At 25.1% G+C, this 27,683-nt stretch overlaps 1 protein-coding gene across 1 annotated transcript in view; it reads left to right on the top strand.

Annotated features, from left to right (window-relative positions):
* The first annotated feature begins 218 nt into the window (after positions 1 to 218).
* LOC145837818 (myotubularin-related protein 5-like) overlaps positions 219 to 27,683 on the top strand; it is a 43,358-nt gene continuing 15,893 nt past the window's right edge. The window contains exons 1-27 of the mRNA XM_082945269.1: positions 219 to 340; positions 2,370 to 2,458; positions 4,244 to 4,645; positions 5,480 to 5,690; positions 7,726 to 7,858; positions 8,039 to 8,150; positions 8,805 to 8,918; positions 9,878 to 9,955; positions 11,037 to 11,150; positions 12,931 to 13,077; positions 13,260 to 13,358; positions 14,572 to 14,815; positions 15,436 to 15,564; positions 15,727 to 15,860; positions 17,446 to 17,517; positions 19,250 to 19,402; positions 19,470 to 19,535; positions 19,853 to 20,070; positions 20,974 to 21,172; positions 21,491 to 21,547; positions 21,779 to 21,977; positions 23,685 to 23,794; positions 23,946 to 24,205; positions 24,487 to 24,636; positions 25,072 to 25,239; positions 26,235 to 26,425; positions 26,807 to 27,144. Of these exons, the coding sequence (XP_082801395.1) occupies positions 286 to 340; positions 2,370 to 2,458; positions 4,244 to 4,645; positions 5,480 to 5,690; positions 7,726 to 7,858; positions 8,039 to 8,150; positions 8,805 to 8,918; positions 9,878 to 9,955; positions 11,037 to 11,150; positions 12,931 to 13,077; positions 13,260 to 13,358; positions 14,572 to 14,815; positions 15,436 to 15,564; positions 15,727 to 15,860; positions 17,446 to 17,517; positions 19,250 to 19,402; positions 19,470 to 19,535; positions 19,853 to 20,070; positions 20,974 to 21,172; positions 21,491 to 21,547; positions 21,779 to 21,977; positions 23,685 to 23,794; positions 23,946 to 24,205; positions 24,487 to 24,636; positions 25,072 to 25,239; positions 26,235 to 26,425; positions 26,807 to 27,144 (4,242 nt within the window). The 5' untranslated portion in view covers positions 219 to 285. The remainder of the gene's footprint in view (positions 341 to 2,369; positions 2,459 to 4,243; positions 4,646 to 5,479; positions 5,691 to 7,725; positions 7,859 to 8,038; positions 8,151 to 8,804; positions 8,919 to 9,877; positions 9,956 to 11,036; positions 11,151 to 12,930; positions 13,078 to 13,259; positions 13,359 to 14,571; positions 14,816 to 15,435; positions 15,565 to 15,726; positions 15,861 to 17,445; positions 17,518 to 19,249; positions 19,403 to 19,469; positions 19,536 to 19,852; positions 20,071 to 20,973; positions 21,173 to 21,490; positions 21,548 to 21,778; positions 21,978 to 23,684; positions 23,795 to 23,945; positions 24,206 to 24,486; positions 24,637 to 25,071; positions 25,240 to 26,234; positions 26,426 to 26,806; positions 27,145 to 27,683) is intronic.

Below are 27,683 nucleotides of genomic sequence, written 5' to 3'. Positions count from 1 at the left end.
TTAGTAGAACTGATTAATAATAAAGAGTTTAAAAATATTGATGCTTAAAGTTTATCAGTTTTGTTCTTATTTCTTGTTTTAATTTGGATATGAAATTATTTGTTTGTGAATATTTTCCTAAAGCTTTGAGGTTTAACTTGAAAGTTTTTTAAAGTAGATAACCAAATCAATAAGCCTTACATTAACCTGTTTTTCCACTCATTAACATTCTTTTCTGCAGAACAATTTTCATGTACTTATAATTTACTTTTGTTAAAATGAAAATATAATTAAAAATTCAATTAAATGGACAGACTTGTTGATTACTTTGCTGTATTTGGCTATAACATTGAAGACAACAGTGAGTAATATCATAACATTTTTTTAATAATTTTTCTACTATATTCCCTGTTTTTATACTTTTTCAATAATCATATAACAGAGTGTGTCATATTTATAACACTAATCTAGTACTATTTTTTAGATTTTATACATTTATCTCCAATTTTAAATTGTGTGTTAGTGACAGTGGTTGTTACTTTATGTAGAATTTAAAGTTTAAAATTAATTTATAAGGTTGTATTATGGACAATATGGACCACAATTTTTCATTATATATTATTTTGAAAGTTTAAAGTGTATTAGAAAATACTGTAGTTTTTTGAACTTTATACCTTTAATTTTCTGGAAATCATTTTTCAAAGGTTAGGAGCTTTACTGTTTTGAATTTTTAAGATATTAAATAATAGTATTTTTATACTTAGTAGTTTAAAAATAGTAATTTTTTAATTTATAATTTCTATTTAACTGAATAATACAAATATAAGTAATGTAATAGCTAGAAAAATTTTAATACTTATGGTTAAATTTTGAAGAAAAAGACATATTATTGTTAACTAGTCCTTTTACGTTGTTTTACATCATAATTCTAATTATAAACCTATTAAACTGATTAAATTTGATATCTTCAGGGTTAAAAAACCTGCAATCCTTAAAAACCTGTAATTTGACAAGTTTAGGCTAAAAACCTGGAAATTGAGAAATTTTGAAAAAAGCCTTGAATTTTGAACAAAAGTTAATTAAAACGTAGAAAAACCTAGAATTTTAAACAATTTTAATGTTAAAACAATGAAATTTTGATTTGATACAAAAAATCTATCATATAGATAAATTTTAATTTGTCATTAAAATTTTTGTTTTATTTTAAATATATTTAAAGTTGCTTTACAGTATATTTTCAATGTTTTTGTACTAATTAAGACAGTTTTTACCTTAAACTAACATTTATAAATTATACTTAAAAACTAGTACAGTGCTTCACTTATTCTGACATGTTGGGCAATATTTTTCAGTAAACATGTCCGGATAAGAATTTTTCCAGATAAGTACAAAAAATCTTTTTTTTTCATAAAATAATCTAACTGCTGTATATTTTCATAATTATTCAGTGCATAATAAATAATAAAATCTCAGCTCCTCTTTTTATGCTTAAAACTTTTTAAACTTTTCTCACTTTTCAAAATGTTGTACAAAGTTGACCTGCCATTTTAGAATACTTCTAGTTTATTTTCAATAGTTAGTGCAACTTGTTTTTTTTTTGATATGTTGTCCATTTCTAAAATCTGGTGTTTCAAACTTAAATAACTTACAAATAATTACCATGCACCTTATCTTAACCTAAAATTGTTTGAATTAACAACTTTTATAATATAGTTTTTAAATAAAATTCAAACATGAAAGATTGAACTCTTCCACATTCATTTTCAAAAAAACTTAAAGTTTATCAAAAACTGAAATTAATTATCAAAAAAATAAAAAAAGTTTAAATAACAAACTTTAAGTCATATTTTAAACAACATCATTTAAAAAGAATGTATTCAAAACTGGTTTACTTAATATACAAAGTTTTTGATAACTAAAGTAGTTTTGAAAGAAGTTTAAATGTAAACTTTAGTAGTATTATTACTCCATAATAATGAACTAAATCAGCATGAAAGATTAAATATTTGTATTGCACACAAATGTTTGTGTTTTATTACTGAATTTTTATTAAGTTTCTTTTTGACTGAAACTGCCCGGATATGTGAACAAGCATTGTACTTTCAAAAAGCTGGAAGAAATTTCTCAATAACCTTTGGCAACCATGTCCCTCATTTATCAAAAATTACTTTGAAGTTTACTAAGGGGTACAAAGTACAGTATATGTGAATAAAACTTTACATAGTAACATCAACAAGTAAAAAATTATTATGGTCTCTTTTTGCCTTAAAGAATATATATAAAACATACTTTAGTGATTTAATTATAATAAGTTTTTATGCAAATATTTAATATCTACTACTATTGTAAAATGTGTTGAAAACAAAATATAAGTTTCTAAATATTTTTAGATAAAGATTCACCATATAAAGGAAAAATAATAACAAGGATACCAGAAAATGACCACAAAGACTGTAAAATGATTGAAGGAGTGCATTTGGTAATTCATTTTAAGTTAATAAAATTGTAGCTGTTGTTAATAAATGTCAAAATACAAATTATAAAGAATATTATATTTATATGTTTAGTTAAATTACCTGCTATTATAGTATATAGATTTTTAAAGTATATCATGCTATTACTAAATATAAAAAATTAATTTAGTGTATGTTGATAGTCTAAAAAACAGTAGTATGAAAAAAATTGAGAAAGGAATTAAAACTCTACAAATTTTTCATAATGAAATAAGCTAAAATTATACATCCTTACTAAAAATCTAGTCTTTTTTCACATACAACAAAATCTCTAAAAACTTACAATTTTTTAGGACTGCTGTTATGTACAAAGAAAAACAGTGTTGTAATAAATAATATATGTTTATTGATATTGGTTAAGTTCAATATTAGTACTGATAGTTAAGATAACTTTGAAGTTAATTCATTTACAGTATATAATTGATTAGTATATTTGTATATTTACCCACATTATATTAAGGGAGTTTCTTAAGCTAAATTTGTTATATTAGTAAATTTTGAAATCTTAAGTTATGAAATTCTAAGTTATGAAATTCTAATAATTTTGATAGTAACTAGAAAATGTTCAATAAATACTACTATATATAAATGTTGTAAATTGGTTACATGAGTTTTGCTATCTAATGTTGTGTTTTATTGTACTCAAAAAAATTATCCATTTATTTTAATAAAGTAGCACTCTAGTTATATATAGAGAAATAGTTTGATTTTTTGAATGATATATTTTATTGTTAAGCAGTACTTAATAAAGTTTTTTTTTTAAATCTACAAATGCGTCAAAGTACTATTTTAAATTGAATTTGAGTCCTTATAAGTTACTTAAAGTATAAAAAGTGTAAACTTCTAAATTTTTTTTTTGCATATATTTACTTACAAACACTATAAATGTAAATTTAAGCTCATCATTAGTTTAAACAATAAGCAGATAATAATGGTCAGCTTTGTAATTTTAACAATTTCAAGTATATAAATTATCGAAGTCGTTTTTAATATCATATATCTTACTTTTGTTATCACTTAAGTTATACATTTGTTTAGAAGCAATTTATATATATTTTTTAAATATTTGAATTTAAAATCAACAAAATCGGCAAAAGTCTGCAGAACAAGTCCGGACTTTCGTTTGCCGTGAGACAAGCTCAAATTTAACAAAAGGGTTGATCATGCCAATTCGATCATCAGACCACAAGTTTTGGTAGACTGAGACCGGTTTTGTCCTTATTAGGACTCATCAGTCAGTCACAACCGAAAAACTTGTAGTCGTCAATCTACAAACGGTTTATCATGCTTTCGCATGAAGCAACCATTTGCTGGCAATGATTAGTGACGTCAGCATTGTCTTTGCCGTGCAACGTTTAAAACATTGTCCACTAGGCAAGACATCTGGTACGCTCGTTTTAGTACAATCAACAAAATCGGCGAAAGTCTGCAGAACAAGTTTTTCGGTTGTGACTGACTGATGAGTCCTAATAAGGACGAAACCGGTCTCAGTCTACCGAAACTTGTGGTCTGATGATCGAATTGGCATGATCAACCCTTTTGTTATTTGAATTTAAATTTATAAGAAGAGAAACCCTAACTGGCTATTTTTTAGCTAAATATTTTTCAAGTTTAAAACAATACATGTTAAAAATCAAAATAACTAAATATTAGCTAAAGTTTTATCTGTTAAATAATAAAAGATTTAAAGAAGTGATATACATTATTATTATATTATAAGTAACTGATTAAAGGTTAGCTTACTATTTTAGTTTTGCCAACCCGCTGGATGGTTTCTAACAAAAAAGAAGAAACCACCAACATTTTACGTGGTGTGTTTGACTGATGAAGTTTCAAACCAGCATTATTGTGCCATTCATACATTTTATGAGTCAATAAAAAACTCTGACATCAACGGCTTGCGAAACACATCTTCAGATAATTTAGTACAAGATGATTATGATGTCAAAGCAAGCAAAAGTAACAATGTGAGTTATGCAAAAGACGAGGAAGATGTAGATGAATCGTTATTTCGTGTAGCTGTTAGTGAATCTGATGATGCTCAAAAATTTGTTTGTAACAGTGGAAACAAAGAAATGGAAGATGAAGAATTTTTGTACGCCCCCAAATGCTTGGTCATTCAATCAAGAAAAAAACATTTTAAAGTTTTTAAGGTAGTTAACTTATCATTTTAAATTAAATTTTAAGTTTAGGTACTAGTAAATAACATTTCAAATAGTTCATAAGATACCTTTTGTAAGTATTACTATCAAAATATAAATTTGTTTGAAAAATTACTTATTAAATTGACCCTTAAGTAAAATATTTTTAAACAGGCTTTTTTCTAGAAAAATACTCATTTCAAATATTTTGAAATCATTTATTTTTGACTTATTCTAAGTATGTATTTTTAAACTCTTATTTATTAGGTTTTATTCCCTAAAAATATTTTTTTGAGTTACATATCACAATTTTATTTTTGATATATAATTCTATTTTTAACTTTTATAAATTTCTACGTAAATGCTTTACCGCTTTTTATTTTTTGAGTTAAAAAATTAAAACAAGATAAAAGATTTACAATATATTTTTTTGTTATATTTTGGCCAACAAATTTAATTTTTAATTGTATGAAGTAATGCTTATTTAATACATCGTAGTTGCTTTGTTATTTACATACTGCAATGAATTTTTAGTAGCTATAATAGTTAAATTTTTAACTTAAATTTAAAAAGATAAATTTATTTTGATTTGTAAAAAAAATGAATTCTATGGTAGTTACACAAATAGAATTTCTAATAAAAAAGATTATCAAAAAAGTATATGGGAAAAACTTCTTTAAATATACCTTAAAGTAATTTTTTAAGCACTGTATACTAATGATAAAAATATTGTGTAAAATTGAAAAAAAGACATTTTACTTTGATAAGACTCTTTTGTAAAATAGAAAACGAATTAATGAAACTGACCACCAATCTTTTTTATTTTTATCAGTTTTTTCCTTACAGAACTGCCTTGGCCTTATCTATACCATGTATATGCAAGGCATGTCACTAGAACTTGTCATTGCAAAGCTTTTACTAGTTAGCACGCCTTCGTCTGGTTCTTTAGTTAAAGAATTTTCAATTGGAGCTTCAGACAAGCAGGCTATTTTCACGCCAAGATGTCAGCACTTGCCTGTCACATCTTCTTCTGTTACTATGCTTTTACGACAACTTGGTAAGTTATTACTTTCAAAACTAAATTGAGTTATTTGTTGTTAATTAGATAAAAAATTCCTGTCAGCAAAAATAAAATTAATCGCTATTAGAACTTTCTTTAAAAGATAATTTTTTGTAAACATAAAAAGAAATAAGTATAGTTTTTAACTAGGTTTAGATAAATAGGTAACTTAAGTAATTTAAATTTATTTTATGTAATCTCTATATATTTGCCTTCATAACTATATAAATTACAAATGGATTTCAAAAATCTATAACATTATTTGTTTCAATAAAGTTTCGTACTTAACGGTGTTTTAAAAAATCTGGTCATAATACATTATATAATATTTTTTAATGAAGTAATAAAAATTTACACTTTTGTTTTGTTTAGTAGTTCTGATTAAGTATTGTGTCATTGAACCTTACAAATTCTTACATATAGTTCTTGTGATAGTTGTATTGAATAACTCAGTGGTCTTCTTTGTGTGCATCTGTGCACATCATAGTTTCCAATTTTTTGTCAATTTAAAGCTACACAATTAAAAACAAACAAAATTTGGGATCATAGCAACATTAGCATTCTGGCAACTCTGGTGCACACTAGTGAGCATATAATTTATTTTACTCAGGACAGAATATTTAGTAATGAAAAAAAAGACGTTGGTTTCGTGTTTAAAAAAAAAAGATATTTGTAACATAAACGAACAGTTTTTAACACTTCATTTATAAAAAAAGTTAGCTTTAAAACTCTACGAATTAGAGTGCTCAATACTAAAGAGCTGAATTATCAAAAGTTTATTCAACGATTGTTACTTAGCTGACACTGTTTCACTTAAAAAAAGGATCTCTAGAGTGTTTTTACTAAGTTTTTATTAGGTAAAGTAAAATGTTACAAAAAAAAAAAATTTCAATTTAATTTTCCCTAAATTTACTTCAGTAAATAATTTTAATGACTAATTAATTACTACTTACTTTCTCATTACCTGATCTACTATATATATTATCTGCTTCATGTTGTTTTATTGTTACTTAAAGCTCTCAATACCCTTTTAGGTGAAACAGTGTCAGCTAAGTAACAATCGTTAAATAAACCTTTGATATATGAGATACTTAAATCAAAAATAATGATTTTTAATAACAATTAAAAATGTTTTTAGTATAGTGCGCACTTTTTTTTTAGTAATTTAGTGTGCACCACTTTTAAAAAGTCTGAAGCTAGTATAACTACTTAGATAAACTGTTTATTAAATGATTTTATGTAATATTTTTCAGTAATCCACAATTTTTAGAAATTAATTTTGTTTTGTAGTTTTTATTTTTTGTTATAGATTTGGGTGCTTTTTAAACGTTTAGGTATATATTAGTGTAAACTGTACAATTTGATTTTCAATTCTTTAAAATTTTGAGATGCGATAAATAGTTTATTATAAGGTTTATTATAAAGAGGAGGTTTATTGTTAAAGAGAAAACTTTACTTATGTAATAAAAACAAATAATTTTCTAATTTTTTAGTTCAGTAAATTTAAAACTTTAATGAAGTACGTATATTATAATTAACCTATTTATTTAAGGGTTATTAATGTATTAGTTTTTTAAAGTTTACAAAAACTTTTAGCCCTTTATTCTAGAAAAGATTTTGAAATGCTTTAGTTTTTTAGATGCACTAGTATAAAATTCTAATAATTAAGTAGAGCATATTGTTTTTAAATTTTTTCTATAATTTTTATAAAATATGTATACTGTTTACACCTTATGTAAATGAGTTTTAGTTCTAAATACAAAACAAATCTTAAACTTTTATTTGTTTACAAAATACTTTGATAAATTAAAAAGCTGTAGTAATATTAATATTAATTTAAATAATAATATATATTTTAATATTTTTTAATATTTTTATAAATATTAATATTAATATAAATTTATTTTTTAATATTAATATAAATTTATTTTTTTTGTATTAATATAAGTTTAATTTTTTAAAAAATAATTCAATTTTTGATCTTGTGTTTTTTATATGATCATTTATTTTGTAAAGTTTTAAAATTTTTTAGGCATTCTGAATGTGATGAATGTTCTATGTGCCGCTTTAGTTGATCAAAAAGTTATACTTTTTTCATGTAGCTATTCAAGACTTACTGATGCTTGCAATGCTCTTACAGCTCTTATGTACCCATTTACCTACAGGTTTATTTTAATTTATTTTAATATTTTGATTGTAAACAAAGTATAACTGAATTTACTATTATAAGCTTTTAACACAGTTCAAAATAAAAATTTAAATATTAAATCAGTGCTTATATTTCATTTTATATATTTGTAGATATATTATCAATTAAATGTTAGTTTATTTTAATAAAAAAACAGTAATCCGTTTATACCAATTGTTCCAAAACAATTACTTGAAGTCACATCTTCCCCTACTCCTTTTATGTTTGGTATTCATTCGTCCTTTAAACAGGATCTCACTCAAGATCTAGTTAGTTAAACATAGTCATGTTTTGCCGTAAATCAAACGGATTTATAAGTAGAATCAAAATTTGCTTTTATTATAAAATATTAGTCTAAAAATTTATTATAATAGCTATTAAAATAAATTTAATATGTTAACAATTATAAATAAAATAAATTATTTAGTCGTTTTAAACCTTTAAACTAAAAAAAACTATGTCAAATTCAAAACTTTTACCTTTATAATTATATTTCTCTACAAATTTTTATTATCACTAGTACAGACGTAGTTATCCTAATTTTATAAAGTTTGCATTTATTGTTTTTCTTTTCAACAAGATGCTTTAAAGAATACTCAATACTTTTTAAGTCATGTAAAAAAGAATCGTTTTATTGATTTATGCTCTATAAATGTTACTACGCATAATAAAAAGTAGAAACTTTTTATTTATACGATCTTTTTTCAAGTTTTCAATACAGTTTTTTTGAAACTTATTAGTAAAAAAAAAGTAAACGATGTTTTTATTTATAGTTTTACCTGCTACGATAAATTACGAATAGTATTTGATGGTTTTGATGTTATCTAAATTTAAATGTAGGTTTTTATAGTCAACAACAGATAAAGAGTATAATAAAATGGATTGTTATAAATATTCAGAAGTAATAATTATTTTTGATTCAGCTTGATGTAATTTGTGTTGATTTGGATGGAGGAGTTATTTCAGTACCGGAATGTGTTACTCTTCCACAAATACCTGAACCTTTCTACACTAGTACTGTCGAAACACTGACCAAAGTTTATTTATATACTAACAATTATTTTTGTATAAAAACTTTAGTTATCTTTATCAAGTACATTATTTTATTTTAATAACATTTTTTGTTATTGCACAAACTATGATAAACACAATTTTTAACTTTTTTTTATTAACAGTTTAATCTAAAGTTAACTTATAGAAGCTATGTTGATAACAAAAAGTATGTAATCACTCTTAAAATCTATCTTAATTAAGGGCATAGGGGGGTAGGGACTATTTTACATGTTGTTTATATTTTAAAGATCTTTAACACTTTTAAGTTTAACTTTAATAGCAGTTGCGTTTAACCGTTTTGTAAAATTTAAATTAGTTTTTGAGATACGAGGGTACAAAGTCGGAAAGCTCTATACGTTTCTTCAGAAGGACCAAAGTAAAAAGGCAAAAAAGACTATTTCATTAAAAATATATGTTCTCCTGCAGTTTTAAAGCATTTTTCTGAAACTTTTTCAGTTTAATTTTAACAAAATGATAAACATTTCTATTCTATGAAAATTAGTTTCAAAGAATTTAAATCTATTTTTAATTGACTATTCTAAAAAAAAATAACATAATTAACTAATCTTTTAACCCTTTATCATCAAACTTGAATATTTTTTTGTATAACTTTTTTTTACTATTATAGTTTCTCATAAAAGCAGTTGAAAAGTTCAAAGACTGTCATAATTCGAACTATAATAAAAATGAACCTAATATAAATAAAATGCAATGTAAATTTGATTAAAAACTAATATATATGATTTTTATATAAAAATTATTTCGCATTTTATTGCTTCGTTTTTTGTAAATTATTTTCTTTAGTACTTTTAGTTTTTAAATTATCCTTTTCGTAGGTATCTGTAACGTTGATAATGTTCAAAAAAACCTTTAAACAGAACTATTAAAGTTTTAAATTTTGTATTTGTGCAAAAATTTAACAAATAAAACATTTGATTTGCAGGTGCTTTGTCCAGATTTGATGGTGGCGGATTACGCATACCCCCCTGACGACGTTCGACCTTCCGAACCTGAAAAACTGGTTTGTTAAATGTATTAAATTAAACAGCACTACTTTCAAATTTTTTACTATTTTCAAATGTTTAGTTAGATTTTTTTTAAAGGAATCATTTTTTTTATGTACAGGTATAAATATTTTCATTAGATAAAATATATGGTTTATAAATATAATCTGTAAACATTAAAAAATATTCATTTATGTTTTACTTAAAAAAAAGATAATTTAAAATATTTATTAGTTTTTATTTAAAACAGTTATTTTAAAAGCGTAGAAATTTAACATAAAAAAACAGTTATGTTTGTTATTTAAAACAAACGAATTACTTTTTTATAGCTTGTTATCAAAGTAAATATCATATGTTTTTTAAAGAAAAAGTAGTAATATAATTAAAATTACTTAATACTTAACAGTAAAAATGTATATTATTATATTTTAAAATAGTATTTTAAGATACTTAACAGGTAAAATAACTAAGTTTAAACAACATTATAGTAAAAAAAAGTGGTAGTTAGCATCTCTAACTGTTCAAATACCTTGCTAAATTGCCTTAATGGTTAAAAATATTTTAATAACCATACGCACAACATAGTTTACCTAACACAGAAGTTGAACTGTACCTATTGAGTTCGAAATTTTGTTGAAAATTTCAACTAAACTTAAATAACCCAAAAAAGCTTAGTCTTATATAATTGTTTTTAAACTTAGTTTCTGTGTAAAGCTGTTTTGAAGTTCCTGTTTAGTGTTTAATTTAAACTTTTATTTTTAGTTTTTATCTAGTATAAAATATTAGTTTTTTCTATCTCATATACCTAAACTAACTTAGTAAAAGTTATTTGTGTGTTTTCATAAATTTTTGTTATATTTTTTGCTCTACATTTAAATGCATATTTATTTTTAAGTTTTAAACAGTTACAATCACCTAAGACATTGCAACATATGTTATATATACATATTTTATTTTTATAATAGTTTTTAAATTTAGTTAATTAATTTTCAATGCTTTATTATTATTAAATGATAGTCTCTCAATAACCTATCGACAGAGTCTAGTAAAATAATACTCAATGAGTTTTATCTGACATCTATTATTACGGTTTACTAGGACAAAGAAATTCGTGCAATTTTTCTTCGATTGTTTTGTCAGCTTTTGATGGGATATCGTTCATGCTTACAACTATGCCGTGTTAACCCTTATCCAATTCTCAGATTCGAAAAAGTTTACATTATTTTATTATTATTCAGCTAACAATGTGTCAATCAACATTTATTTACATATTGCAATAAATTAAGTTTTTATGCACTTATAACGTGATTGATTTTGTATGCGAAATTATTAAAAACATACTCTTCTGTTGAGAACATTTTTTCTGTAATTAAACAATAAAACTAGATTTTTGTCAATAAAAACTCTGTTCCTTTAGTTGTTAATAAAAATGTGAGTAGTGTTTTAACTGTAGCTAATCTAATTAAACTTGTTAAAAATAATAATACTTTAACAATTTAGTAGTAAATTAACAAATCTTTATAAGTAGCGACATTTTTATTGTTTAATATTTTTTACTTTTATAAGACTTGCTTGTTTACACAAATAGAAAAAAAATCAATTTAAGTAGTTTAAATTAGTACAATTAGACTGTAGTTTTTATAGTAAAAGTAGACCTCAGATTGTTTTTGTATAACAAGGTTGCTAGTTTATGAAACTACTACAACTAAGTAATTGATACGTTAGTAAGTTTTGCATAACATTTTATTTTAAATAATGTTTCAACGAATCAATGCGTATGCTATTTTAAAAATAGATTTTGTTTCTAAAAAAAAAACGGTAATTACTAAAAAAATGTATTGCTTACACAAGTTTACATGTATAAATTATATTTTTTGTTTAATTGACTAAGTGAAATCTTTTAAATTAAAAGTTGTTTTGAAAGACATTACCGTCAACACTCTACATTTTTTTGTGTAATGATTAAGAAAAAAAACAATTTTGTTCAATTAACTTTTTAATTCTGCCATAGAGTTTTCTTTGTTTCTAGGTCAGACGCAGTACTTTTATCTATCACTATATGTTAATTAGTAAAAGTATATTTATATATATATATATATATATACATAGTTCATAAATTTAACTATTGAGTACAAAACAAATAAATAAGACACAGTAATCTATCCACAAGGGAGATTGATAGTTATAAATTTATTATTTTTGAGAAAAACAATTACTAAGTTTCACCGCAAAGCGGATTTTCAAATTAAAGATCTGTAGTAAAATAATAATGGTAAAAATAACAAATAATTAAAAATTAGTTTGAATTAAGTTTTTTACAAAATTAAAATTAAAAAATAAATTAATTAAGATTTATATTTATGCTTCATAACCTTTAATTTAAAAACTATTAAATTATAGTCCATAAACAAGTACAATTTAAACATGGTATACAGTGGGGTATTGATATTTAATGGATTAAAAAAACACTACTTTATAGGGCTAGAAATTATAGAGTTAATTATAGGAACAATGTGCTTAATAGTATCAATTTACAACTCAATAATTTCTAGTTCTATAAAGTTTTGTTTTTTTTTAAATCCATCAGATATCAATACCCCACGGCATACCATGGTTTAATTATATTTGTTTATGGACTATAATTTAATAGTTTTTTATTTAAAGGTTGTAATGCATCAATATAATCCTTAATTTTATTCTTTAAATTTTAATTTTGTAAAAAAACTTAATTCAAACCAAATTTTTTATTATTTGTCATTTTTACCACCATTATTTTACTACAGATCTACAATTTGAAAATCCGCTCTGCGGTGAAAATTAGTAATTGTGTTTCCCAAAAATAATAAATTAATATAGTTTATAAATATCATACTTATAGTTAATTTCAAAGCTATTTATATAATTTTAGTTTTAGTAAAACACAGATAAATAAATTTACAAAAAGGAAACTGTTATAACTAAATTAATAAGTGTTTATCAACATAACTAAAAGGAAAGTTATCTGACAATGCGAGGTTTCGATGTTAACGACACTCCACAAGCCAATGAGTTTCTACCGAAGCTGTTAGATAGCCAAGCATTTCAGTTATTTGTGCAAAAAAATGGGCCGCCCTACCGACAGCTACATATGTTTGACAGAGTAGTTACACACTTTTAATTATTTTGCTTAGTATACCTATTAATGTTGATAACTACTTCTGAATACGTGTATGTAGAATAAATGAATGACTTTTACCAAATAACTGTGAAAAAATAATTGTAGTTAATTTTAACTTTACTTTTTCTTAATTTAAAAGTTAAGTGTTAATATGAAACTAACAGGTTGTTTCTGAAATACCAGACCGAATACAGCAGGATATTAACAATGTTTATGAAGCTTTGTCACATATAAAACAATTATCCAACACACTGTATTATAACGTAAGATGTTTACAGTACAAAACAGTTCAAATTAAAATAAACTATTTAAACATTTATATTTTTTTATTATAAAATTAGAGGAAGTTAATACATTATTTATAGTTTTAATTCAATGCTTAAAATAATCACTAGTATTTTAAAAATATGAAATATAATATTTAAATAACTTATTAAATTATTGCTTTTTAAAAATATGAGCTTTAAAAATCTACGTAAGTACAATGTCATATTTTAACAGCTTGCGAAAAATTTTACTACTTACTTGTGAATGGTCATTTAACTTCTGATAAGTTTAAAAAAAGAAATCTCAATTTTATTATATAACATTTATTTATTTGAGGTAGTTTATTTATTCTATTATTCCTCATGACATTTAATAAAACTAGAATCAAATGACAAAGCATATTTATTAATTTTTTAAAGATTTTGTTGCACAAAAATGCATTTATTTTTTGCTTATCATTACTTAATCATTTTTACCTATCTTTACTTAATCAAAGCGCAAAACAATTTTATCTTATATATTTACATAAGTATAACTAAACACTGTGAGATTGAATAAAAATTTAAAAGTTTTTATTTTGCCTATTTTGTTTAATTAGTTTTATTTAATGATCATAATGTAAATACATAAAACTTCGCATCCAGTAAATTTGATTAGGCTTAGTAATTGCTGAATAAAAAATGTTTAAAGTAGTCAATATTCGATAAATATTCATTGCAGCTTTGAAGTTTTAAGATTTCAAGTATTTGTATGATTTTTTAAATTATATTTGAAAAGTATAAAAACTATTTATTATTCGAGATTACACAGGTTAACAGTGTAAATATTTTACAATGTTTCTGTTTTCATATTTTGTTGCCATCGAACTGCAAAAACATTTTTTAAAGATTCAAATAGGTCTGTAAGGTTACTTTTAAAAAAACTTTGCTTATTAAAAACGTTTTAAAATAATGAATATTTCTTTATATATGTATCGAAAAGTATTATTTATATTTATATTATAAATTATCTCAACGGACTTAATGTAAGGTAAAATATAAATAGCAATTAAGCTATTCTATTGCTCATCAGTGGGGTAGAAAACTTTTCAATTACTGCTAACATTTGTATATTACCTTCTGCACTTTTTTAGTTTTTGAACGTAACTACATATAAATATGTCTGATGTTCAAAATAAGTACACAGTTTTATTAAACTCAATCTATGCAGGAAAACGCCACTGAGGAAGAAGGAAAAATGGACCAGGTTGTTCCGAAGCCGCCAGAACAAGTGCAGCGCAAGAATGAAAGCGAGAGCAAGTGTGAAGCGACTGAGGAGTTGAAATTCCCACTCATATCCGCCACCGCAGTTCAAACTTTCATGCAAGAGCACGAAGAACCTCTTGCAAACGAACAGCCCGAAAGTAGCAAGCCTGAAAAAGCCGGTGAGAGGGTTCCCGAAGGTGTACGCTTGTGTTAGTACAACTTTTTATTACCTTAAAATAGTTTAAGTAATGATAAGTTTTGGTTATCTTTATTAGTTTAAAAATTATTGCGTTTAGTTATTATTTTCAGTTTTATTACTTATTTTTATGTGTTTATATTAAACGTTTTTAAGTGCTGCTAATTACTCCTATTTAGATATTTATACTTATAGAGCTTTTATCGTTATTTTTTTTACTTTTTTTTGATTTAAAAAATCATATATATAAAAACTATCTATAGAAAGTAAATAAAACTAGTTGAATTGTAAAACTATATGAGAGGAAATAAATCCAAAAATTATTATTTTTATATTTTAATAGATCTGTTTTGTTGTTTTATAATTTACAACATTGTTTGAAATCAGTTTTTTAAATATAAATAGTCAGTTTATGTTGTCTAACAAAGTTTAGTTATGGTTTGTTTTGTTGTATAAGTGCCAAAATATTTAGTAATAAAATTTACTTCTTTGATTTTATGGTCATTAATATATCTTGTGTACAAAATTTTAAATATTAATACAAAGTAATTTACCTTTTTAAAACTTACTTTTCTAGAAACTGTAATAGATCTTTACATTGCTACAACTTTTTTAGATTTATTTTCTTTACAGCATCCTATGGAGTTCGCAATATGGGAAGCATGTTATCTACAAGTAGTAGACGATTAGAAGTTATGAAAAATTGCTTGTCTTTCATTTTCGACAGTAAAACCCTCGAAATAAAGAAAATTTTTCAAGCAGGTAATTTTAAGCTTGTTATTATTATTTATCAAATAGAATTTCAGAAAGAAAACAGTTATTAACTTAAGTCTAATAAATCAAGCATTTAAAAATAAAACGTATATCTGTCATAAAAAGCTATAAAATTATGATTAAATTAAATAATGTCTTGTTTTTTTTCAGTGCTTCGTGCATTGAAGAGTAGGACAGCGAGGTCGGCATTAACTCACGAACTTGCCAGTTACGCGAAGCAGCGACCGAAACTCGACAACCAGCAGTTCGACTTCATTGCACGACTAATCAATTGCTCATTACAAGTTTGTTTGCTAATGATGTTTTGGTTACATCGTTTGGGTATACATACATATACTAAAAGTTATAACACTTAAGTTTTATTACAAATAGCTGCCTAGTTATTTTTACAAAAAAATAAATTGAAAGGCTGGGATACTTTAATGTAGTTGTATTGTTTAAAAACCTAAGTATTAAAAGTTGAATTTATAATAGTTAATTAAGTAGTATAAGAAACAAAAAAATGATCTATGGGCATAGGGGAAGGTAAAACACTTTTTTTCACAATTTGATCTTGTCTTATATAGTTTTTACTAAGCCACAAGATACTTTTTACAGATTTAAAAAAATCAAAGTCATTTTTGAGATATAGCAGGTCAAAGTTGGAGCCAACAATAGGTTCCTTATGGGAGGCGCAAACTAAAACGGCGAGAATAGACTATTTCACAAAAAATCTATATTCTCCTACGTTTTTTAAGATAATTACTCCAAATTTTAAGGAAATGTTCCTTGCAATATTTAGAAAGTTCTATCTGAAGGAATTTAAAATAATTAAAAAACAAAAAAATTATATAAAAAACTAAAAAAAATAAGATCAAGTTCGGTAAAAAGTTTTTTTTTTGCCCATGCCCTTATCAGTCCTAGATTGTACTTAATAACTATTTTTTTATTAAAGATATAATATTTAATTATTTTATAAAGTACACAAGCGTGTTAGTACATAGTTATAAAGTAAGTACACTTTATTACATCATCAAGTTATTAATTAGATTTAAATTTGAGGTTCTAAATTGAACAAAAATAGTTCACAACTTATTTGAAAATAAGGAGACAAATATACAACATTAATTAATCAAAATTTTATTTGCAAAACTCAGTTTCACCTGCAAAGGGTGAAACTGAGTTTTGCAAATAAAATTTTTATTAATTAATGTTCTATATCAAGTTATTAATTTCACTAGAGTTTATTAAATAGTTGAGAGATGTTTCGTCACTGTGTAAGTAGCTTTTTGTTGATTGATTTTTTTTTTGTATAACACTTTCTTTAGCATTTACAGTTTTGTTACAAATTTTGTTTTAGTAAGCTAGTTCAAATTAAAAAAAGCTCTACATATTTAAAAAAAACCATTGTCTTAATGTAAAACATATGGTGTAATAAATCATAACGGATTTAATTGTTTAATTTTAGCGTACATTGCACAAGAACTTAGCTTGTGTAATTTATTTTACCTTTTTCTTTGTAAAAATATGCTTGAAATAATTAAAATACAAACGAGTTAAAATAATTTTTGGTCCACAACAAACATCAGTCATATGAGAAAAAAAAACTGAAAAACTTCAAATGAAACTTAGTTAATTAATATTACTCAATAACAACAGTACTTACCCTTTGTAGTTTTTCGTAACAAGATGATGTACAGTTAAAATAAGTTTTATAAGTTTTAATTTCAATAATATATGCATAACATCAATACTCTACTTGTCAAACCAAATGCGTTAGTGTTAAACGTTTTTAAAACAAAATTCATATACAAATAAACTAAAATATATGTATTATCTTATATAAATGAACTATTTAAATATTAGCTAATTTATAAAATTTGAAAACAGGATAGCAGTGGACAACTAGACGAAAACACAGTTGCTGCAGATCTGCTACCGATTGTTACTGCTTTTTACAGAGTTAGTAGCATTTATCATTATTACTATTCAAAAAGAAGGTCTCCTAATTAAATTTATACAGTTCAAACCGCACAGTGTAAGTAACGAATTTTCAATTTACAACTACACAAATTGCACCAATTCAAGCTACGACTAATAAAAATGCGGTTATTTAAATTACCACGATTCAAACTCATCATTTAAAATTTTTGAAAACGGCAATTCAAAACAACAAAATTCATTGTGTTCTATAAATTTAAACACAGTATAAAATATTTTTAATTGAAAAAATTTACTGTATAAAATTTAAAATTGTACCGGATTGTTATAACGCATAAACTGATTAATAAAAAATTAATGTTATAGTTACAACTATAACTAGGTCAAATTAAAAATTATCGTTTCCTTTATTGTCGTAGTTTAAATTGTAAGTTTTGAGTTGTTAATTTTAGATGGCGAAACATTTTATAAATCGGATTTTTGTTTTTCGTAATTCGAGATATTAAAACTTAGTTGTCGGAGTTGTTGTTATAATATGTTTTATTGTTTAAGTTTTAATTTTTTTTGTTTAGTTTGTTGTCTAAAAAATTATGAAACTTGAGTTTTTGTTGTTTGATTAGTTGTAACTGTATATGAAAAAACTAAAATTGTCGTAAGTAGTAGTTCTGTTTTGAAATAGCAAAATTTTAAAAGTCATATTAACTAGTTTAGTGTCTAATTGATTAAATATACGTATATATATTTTTTTTTATATATAAAGTATACTGTTAGGCATTCTATTTCTAATTCTGAAATTATTGAGCATGAATTTAAAACTTCTTTGCTCTAATCGATACGCCTACACCAATATTTTCTAATCGATTTTTTCCTTTGGTGTCTTTATAGAGCTTAATACTAGTTTTCATTACTAAGTCGACAAAGTCACTCTTGAAATTTTTCCTTTAGATATTATCAAAATATATAACTAGGTGACAAATTTAAATCACACTTTATATTGAAATGTAGTTATTTGAGTGATTGTTAGTCTTATAGATTGTTTACAATAGCTTAAATATATTTATTTAGTTTAGGGAATAGCTTGTTATTTGTTTCAAAACTTTGTTTTGTTTGTATGATCTAAAATATTTACTTACTTTTAGTTCATAATAATCATAAATAACGTAGTTAAATTTTTTTAAAACTTTTAATGGTTAAGTTAAAAAAAAAATTAACTAAATTATTTATGATTATTATGAACTAAAAGTAAGTAAATATTAAACTGTTTTTGAGCTTTTTTTACCTATGTTTTTCTTCTCTTAAAATTCAATTTTACCAATAAATAATTAAAACATTTAAATTATAAAATGTATTAAGAACACATAGCTCAATCGCAGTAATAAAATAATGTAACTCTTAGCTTAAGCTAGTTTTAAAGAACTTGGTATAAGAGAAAATTAATAAAGTCTATTACTGACTAAAAAATGTTTTCTAAGAATGAAGTGGACATATTATTTTCTACTACTTGTTTATTAAAATTTTCAAACTGTAGTTTAAATACTAACTTAACTCTGTTTTTTTAAATGTTTCAAAGTTGCTTATTAATAATAACAAAACAAAAAGTTTTTCATAACAGTAAATATTTTTTCATTTATTTGAGATTTTTTCTCACTTAGACACTCTTAGATTATGTAATGTAGGTTAGAACCTTGTTTTTTGTTTGGTTTTATTAAAGTATTTTACTTCGTTATAACAATATTTGAACAAAAAACTACAGAATTTGTGTCCAACGGTGATGCAGTTCATGTACTCGGTAGTTCAAGATCATATCGTGTGGAGGTCTTTGTTGTTTTGGGAGAAAGCTTTTTTCGTCGATGTTCAGGATGAGATAAAAAACCTTTACTCTTTTGACGACCCCATTCCCTCTAAGGTATCAGCTAAATAATTTAAGCTATCCATTGTATCAATTATAGTTATATACTTTTATTGTTTTGTAGGGAAATGAAGGAAATGAGTGTGGGAAACGAGATAACAAACTATGTATGGAAATAGCTGCCAGAGAAGTAAATTATTTTTATTTCTTTAATTTTGTTTGAAGTTTTCTTAATTAAATTGCAGTTTGTGCAATGTTTCTATGTATTTTATACAGTAATGTTAAAAATTTAATTAAGGTTTAAAAGAAATTAAATGTATTATATATATTATATGTTACGAAATGATGAGGATAAACAGCAGAAATGTTTTAAGTTTTCAAAAAGTATTAAACAACTATTTAGCAAGTTTTTTATAGAAATAATTTAATTTTTATTTTGAAGTGTTTTCTTTAAATTCGTTGGAAATAAAATTTTCTGTGGTTCATATTGTGCAATTTTAATTTTAGTTGAAAAAAGCGTGGGAATCCAGCAATGAAGAGGAGAAGCGAGTCAAGTCGCAAATGGAAGAGTCGATTATTTTCTCGCAAGCTCAGCACTGCGCGCATCGAATGGTGTTCATGCTTGTCCCGCTGGACCCCATTAAAAGAACGAGAAACATCAAGTTTCACAACGCTAATTTGCAAAACGACGAAGGCACGAGCACAAACAGCTTCTTTTCTAACAGGTATTTTTATTTACTCGCATGAGGATTATATTTTGCAAGGGCGTAGATTTGTTAGATTAGAATTTTTAACATACATACTGGAGTTAAAGTTTGTTCAAAATTACAGTATTAACTATTAAACTAAAATTTGTTATTTAAAGAAAAGTTTTAACGTTGTTTTGTACAATAAGTTAACACAATCAAATATAAACATTTGTTAATTGTTGTAATTAAGAAATAAAAGTTTTAACTGTTAAGATTCTTCTATTAGTAAAATTCTTCTATTAGTTAGTTTTTCTAACTCTTTAAAGTGCTACCTTTATTTAAAATAATCTAATATTTTACATGTTTTTATCTAAAATTTAAAAAAAAAACTTATTTCACAGTTTAATAAAGGTTTTTTTTTCTATTTGTATAAAAGTAAATAAATGTTTTCTATGAGTTGTTTATTTTTTATTTATGTATGTTAATACATACAAAACATAAATAGAAGTTTAATAAACAACTTTTTTAGGATGTATAATTTATAATTGTATAAATAATAAATCAAGTTACTATTATTATAAAGTTTTGATTTTTTGAAATAAAGGCAAAAATGATGCACAGTTCATTGTAATATTTTTTAACTAAAACAGCAAAAAATAATAATATAATAAATTATTAGAATATATTTAGTTTTATAACTTCTTCTACCAAATAAACTCTATTTTTTTTCTATTGCCCTAAATTATCTTGTCAAAGTTAATTGAAGACTGATGGTTCTGTTTCTTTAAAAAATATGATATTTCTAAATTAAAGGGGAATTTTATACGTAGGTACGTACTTGATTGCATGTTCGGAAGTCAGACTTACTTTAATTCCTTAAAAATAGTTTTTGAAAATAATTACATCTAATAGTATGATATTGACTATCCATAACTTCAGCTTAAACGGATCGATAAACGGAAGTTTGGACGAAGAATCAGGCTTCGGGGATGCGCAAGAAACTACGCAGGGAGAATTTCAGGTTCACATCACCAAGCAAATTTGCAAGTTTGTCGATAAAGTGTGCACGGAATCTTCTATCAAAAGCGAGCACACTAAAACGCTCGTCAGCAAAATACCCGGTCTCGTGCACATGCAGGTAATTTTTTTGGTATTTGTTTCTTTGTGTTTTATAAGTTTTGAACTTTTATTTAAATAATATGAAATACTTTTGTTATACAAAAATAAATCTTACTTATAAAATGATTTTTTTTTATTTGTTGCTTTAGTCTGTTTAACGTTCGAATAAATTTGAATTTTTAACAAGCCATATATATGACTTAAACAGTTTCTGAAATTAACATTAGGCGTACAATTTAACAATCTCATGATTTTCTTATAATTTGCTAATTGATTATTAAGTTTGTATAAATGCATAAGTCCTAAACTTCACCACAATTTTAGTAATTTAAAACAGATTGATAGTTTGAAAGATGTGTACAAAGAAAGTAAACGATTACCGCCTATTCAAAAAGTAAGTATTTTTTATTTAAACATCATAAAAAACTTTAGAATATTTTAGCCCATAACTGTTAAAGAAGTTATTATGTTTTCAAACTAAGATTACTTTTATAGCTAACTTACGTAGACAAACGTTTATAAAGTAAGTTTTATATTTTTTCAATTTTACGTAAAAAAATTAAATATAAACATTACTGTTAGTTGCCAATGATTTACTAATTTTTTTACGTTTTTAAAATTTAAGGCAAAACTGATGTCACCCCAACTTCTCATCGGTGAGCATTTGGACATTTTGAAACCCGTGAGAAGCTACCTTCTCCCAGACGGCAGGGGTACGGCCACCGGAGGCAACATGGGCGGACTCTCCTTGCTTCCGGCTGAGGGCGCTATCTACCTCACCAATTACAGGGTCATTTTCATCGGTATTCCGTGCGATATTTTAGGTTAGATTTAATTTTGACCCTCTTGTGAATTTTAGTCAACATGTTTTATAACCTTATATTTTTAAAATCAGTAATTTTGTAATTACTTAATGAGCTTGTTTAGTTTTAATTTACTTCATTTATAAATTTAACTCAAGATTGAACACCAGTAACTTGAATAAATATTATTCAAGTTAATAGTTTACTTTAATTGTTTTCTTTTATATTGTATAATAATTTGTATGTGTTGTAAAGATAAACTGCAAATTTTTTGTAAGTGTAATTCTACATTTCTATTTTTCTCATGTAAAAATAAAATATATATGTATTTTTTTATTTATTAGGTCTATTTAGACTTATAGAGTTTTTGTTTAATGTACAAAATTTAAATTACTTTAAAGTAAACTTAAACTAATATATTCTAGTTTTATTTACAACATTTGTGAAATTTTAACATTTAAAAGCTACTAAATTTTTGTGATTTTAAGCTGATAAGAATACTAGTTTTGTTTTCTAACAAGTAGCTTTATTTTTATCGAAGTTATATTATAGCCTATAACACTGTATAGGTCATGTTTTAAAAGTATAGTAACACAACAACACTAGTCTTTCCCTATATTTTTTTATTTCGTACAAGTTAGCAATACGCATTATTAAACCGTAAAAGCAATAAGCAATAAACTAATACTGCTGCATATATAACATTGTTGAGCAGTTACGTCATCTTATTGTGACGTATTAAAATGCTATACTAATTTATTCTTGAACTGTGGACTTACTCCAAAATAGTTTGTTAAATCCGACACTATTGTTTTTTCTATTAACGTAGAGGTGTGATAAAGTTCTGTTTTGTTTTTATTGTCAACTAATTGTTTTAAAATGTATATTTTGATTTTATATAAACTAAATTACTTTACTGTTTATATTAACTTTAAGTAGTAGTAAAATTAATTTCTTGATAAAATACTCAATTTGTCTACACTCGCTAATTAATTTTATTTTTTATTTCATTAACAATATAGCCTAAAAATAGTATAAATAAAATAAAATATCTGATCTAGTACTAAACTTTTAAAATCAAGTGTTCTATATAGAAATTTTAGTTAACAAAGGGTATGTTTAAATGTATTATAGAGTTTTAGTTGACTTGAAATTAATAAGTTATGCAATAGGTTTTAGGTTAGGTGTATTAAGTTATTTTTAATAAAGTTTATTATAGCAGACAAGTCAACGAAAACTTTTATAAAACATTTTTTGGTCTTTTAAACTAAAGTTTTAAGTAAACTTTCATAGAACATACTTGTTACAATCCTTGCAGTTTTAACACATTTTATCAAAATAATATAGTTTTTAAAGTTTAAGTTTCATAACACTTTCAAATACTGAAACTGTGTGTGTGTTGAAGTATAGATATTAAATAGGTAAGTGTTATTAGAAGTTATCATGCTTTTTAATGAAAGTATATTGAGATACTTTTTATTAAATATTTGTTTATTTTGCTTGAAAACAAGTTAGTTTTAAATAGGTAGATTAATGAAATCTCCTTAGAAAAAATAGATTCCATTTTAAAAATTAAAAAAGTTCTGAGAAGGTATGGTTTAAATTTTATAACTATTAATCCAATAGGTAATTGTATGTTAGCAAAATTAATTTGCAATTGATAGTAATAATTTATTTAAAAAGTTTAGATTAACAAAGATCTAAAATGCTACTTATTAAAAATTTCAGCTGCAGAGCAAGTAGTCATAAGATCTTTCCCAATTTCAAGTTTGTTCAAAACGAAGTCGTTCAACGCAGGAGACATTTGCGCGGTTCATCAACTCGACAGTAATTTGCAGGTCAGTTGGTAATATATGGCAACAAAAAACAATGTATCATTTGTGTGTGATACTTTAATAATGTTGATTACTTTTATCATACAAAAATATTTATAATAGTTTTTAAAGATATTTTAATGATTTGTGTATAATAATAAACTTAAAAACACAGTACGGGTTCCAAATGCGCTCGTGCACCTTCCAACTCATGATGCTCGCTATGGACTGTGACGTCACAGGCGAGGAGGTTCAGCGCCTCCACGCGGAACTGCACAAGCGCCGCTACCCGCTCACCATTGAAGGGTCGTTCGCAGTTTCGGCGTCGACGAACAAGAAGCGATCGAGGAGCGACAGCATGAGCTCCACCGCCAGCTCGGTGCGGAGCAACAGCAGGTTTTCCAACACTCTCGCCGGCGCCACCATGGCTTCGGGGTAAGTCTTTTTAGTTATTTTTGTTTGTTAGTCGGTACACAAAACAAATTCTTATAAGTTTAAACTCAGTTTTTATTGAGAATATTTTTCTGACTGTTAGTTAATTTCAATCCTATTTTTATTCCTATAAACTGTAATATGTTATAGAATTTTGATATAAAACTTTAAAAGTTCTAAAACTTGTTCTGTTTAAAAGCTTTAGCTATTTGAAATTAGTATTATGATTTTTTCGTAAACTTGTGCAGTTTAGTATCAAATTTTAAGTTACTGTTTAATTACAGTGTTGGTGGTGCAAAAACGCTGCTGAAGCAGGCGAAGAGAAAGGTTGGAATTGACAAGAACAGAAGCGGCAGAACTCGCTTAATTGATTCATCCCGAACTTCTTTCATTGGCGCTTCGGCTAGTGCCGGCCATGCTGGTACTTTGGGCAGGTAAATTTTTATGTTAAGTTATTTATACTTTTGTATCGATTTGATTAAATACACAGAAGCAATTTGACAAGTACTCCATTAACTAAAATTTAGTAATATTTCTTTATGAAAAACTAGTAACACAGTTTTACGGAGTTTAAATAAAGTAGCTGGTAGTAAATAATAATATAAAATTCAACATAAAAGTTTTTGTACACTATAGTTTTTTTGACTTACAGCGTTTCGCTGTTTATATTTTATAAGCAGCGAAATGCTGTAAGTAAACAAAGTATTACTTACAAAAACAGCTGTTTTGATTTTCCAATGGGCTCTGTCTGTTTTGATTAAACGCCTTATTACGTTATATGTTAAAATTTTGCATAAAAAAATGTATCTATTATTATCATATTTTAAAGTAAAAAATAAATTTATTTACTGCAAACATTATTATTGTAGGATGCCAATGATAGACGAGCACGTAACGAAGACGCTGAAGGACAACTCAACAATGTCGTACTTGTCCAACATGATGGGTGAAGAGGACTACAAGAGGTTGGGGCTGCTGTCTTCCTCTTCAAACTTCGTCCTCACTAAAATAAATCGAATGTTTTCCATTTGCAGAAGGTAAATCTAACTCATATTTTCCTATGTTGTTAGCATCTTTTTTAGTTTAATATTTATGAATATGTTTAGCGTATTTTTAAGCTCTTTATCGCCACTTACCGCATATTTAAAACTTCGTAGTAAACTAAAAAATTACTATTTATTGTGTTTTTTAAATATAAGTAGTAATTTTTTTTATTTATTAAACTTTCATTATTTGATAAATTTTACCTTTATTATAAGTACCTTTATTTTACAATATCAGCCTATTCTTAATTATAATCAATTTTTTAATAGTTTTATAAACAAAATTTATGCTGAAAATATAATTGTTATATATTCTTGATTAGAATAGTTATTATCCTTCTACAAGTGTTATGACTTTACAATAAACAAAATATTCAGGGCAATTTGTTTGTCCATCATATAAAACTTTGGTTTAGAAGTAGTATATAATTTGCTTTGGCTATTATCAAAGCACTTTCAAAATAATTTAACTTTATAAAGCGTTACACTTATAAAGTTAGTTGTTAATGTCAATTATTAAATGCTTCTTCGACTGTTTTTAATTATTAAGCTAAATTTATTTAACCGAATTAAACATTATAAATAAGCGTATCGTCATACGACGCTAACAGAATAAGCTTTTTAATATTTAAATCACTGACGTTTAACGCAAAACAAACTTCTACAAAACTGTTTTAAATTTTATTTTAGTAGACTTTTTATAAATGATAAATATTAAAACAGAGTTATATATTTCAAATAATATATTTAAAAATGACCGTATAAGGAATCCAATTACTCGATGAAAACTTTAGATTTCCTTTTTTTAGTCCCAAACTGATATTTCTGGTGTTGTCACTAATTGAATTTTTATTTGAGTTTTGACTTACAACTAACTTGATTTTATAACCTTTACTGTAAAATGTTTTTTTTTAAAGTAATCAGTTTTAAGCTTATTTAAAATGACTTAATTTTTCAAGTAAGTTTTTAGGCAAATCTTTGTTAAACAGCTACCCAGTGTGCGCTGTTTTGCCTAGGCATCTATCGAACGAGCAGGTCAAGTCGCTTTCCCATTGCCACAACTTGTACAGATTTCCCTGCATAGTTTGGAAGCATCCTATAAATAAAACTTTGTTAATAAGGAGCAGTGCCATCAGAAGCAGAACTTCGTCGTCCTTGTTTAAAAGAGGACATTCAATAAGTGAGTTTAAATCTGTTACAAGTTCATCCCAGTCTTATAATTTGTTCTAAATATTTTGTTGTAGTTGAATTTGGCGTTTTTTAACTAAGTTTCGTAAACAATGACAAAAGTCATCTTTAAACTTTTTAAGCATTAAACATTTATTTTTAGTTTATAAAATAAAGCTTGAAACAGTAGTATTTAAGTTTTATTTTGACTTAGTTTTAGCAATAGTTTCTCCACAAATTAGTACTATTTTAGTAAATCTTAATTAATTTTATGGCTTTTTAAATAGTTGATTGTTTTATGAAATCATGAACTGTTTTATTGAGTCTATAAAGTTTGCTCATGTCGAAAAACTGAATGTCAGTGTCATAATAGTTTAAATGGTTTGTTTTGTAGGATCTGATGATGGTACACCTGGATCTTCGTCCGAGTTAGAAAGATATCTTCTTTTGGTCGCTTCCTTTGCATCTCCCATGAAACGCAAAGGTAGCGGGTTGTTCTCGAGAATGGATTCAATAAAAGGTAAAACTAGCGACAAGCGCAAGTCCTTTATTATGACGACACATAACAGCGATGACGCGCATCATAGGAAACATACGCTTTACGGGAAGACTAGCGGGCTGGCACGAAATTTTGCCACGTCAGTTAGAAAGGGTAGAAAACCAACAATTAGCATGAGACATCTAAACAAAAATGACAGTAAAATGGAAAGTAAAGATCTTAGAAGTCCTTCGGTTAGTATTTGTTCACTTGTAATATTTTTTTAAATTTCTTGGCAAATTTTACAGAAATAAAGCATAGTTGTTACATTTAAGGAATTTTATATAACTTTTAAACAACATATGTATATTTTCAATTTATAAATTAATTTTATTTTAATTTACTACTTTTTAGGTTAAACGATTAAAAACAGTTTTATAATTTTATTACAGAGCAGACAATTAAAATAATGTAATTAGAAAATAGATGTTTTTAATTTACTTAGTATTGTTTCAAAGGTTCTTAAGAGTACATGTTTCTAAATTAGACCCCAAAGGTTTCAAACTTTGATCATCAAGCTAAATTTTATAATTTCAGCCCAGAGTTTACTTAACTTATAAGTACATGTCTTAACTATTAGTACTTTTGAATATTAGATTACTCATACACATCCTGCAATATCAAATGCTAAAAAAATAAGTTTGATTACTTAATTTTAAATAGTATTAGTTTGATATGTCTTGTCATATTTTAAATGTAAATGTTTTTGTAAGTTTAAACTTAAGTCATTTTA

This window comes from Thalia democratica, chromosome 6 (assembly GCF_965202585.1).
Source record: "Thalia democratica chromosome 6, ktThaDemo2.hap1.1, whole genome shotgun sequence".
NCBI lineage: Eukaryota > Metazoa > Chordata > Thaliacea > Salpida > Salpidae > Thalia > Thalia democratica.
This window is presented reverse-complemented; position numbering and strand designations above follow the sequence as displayed.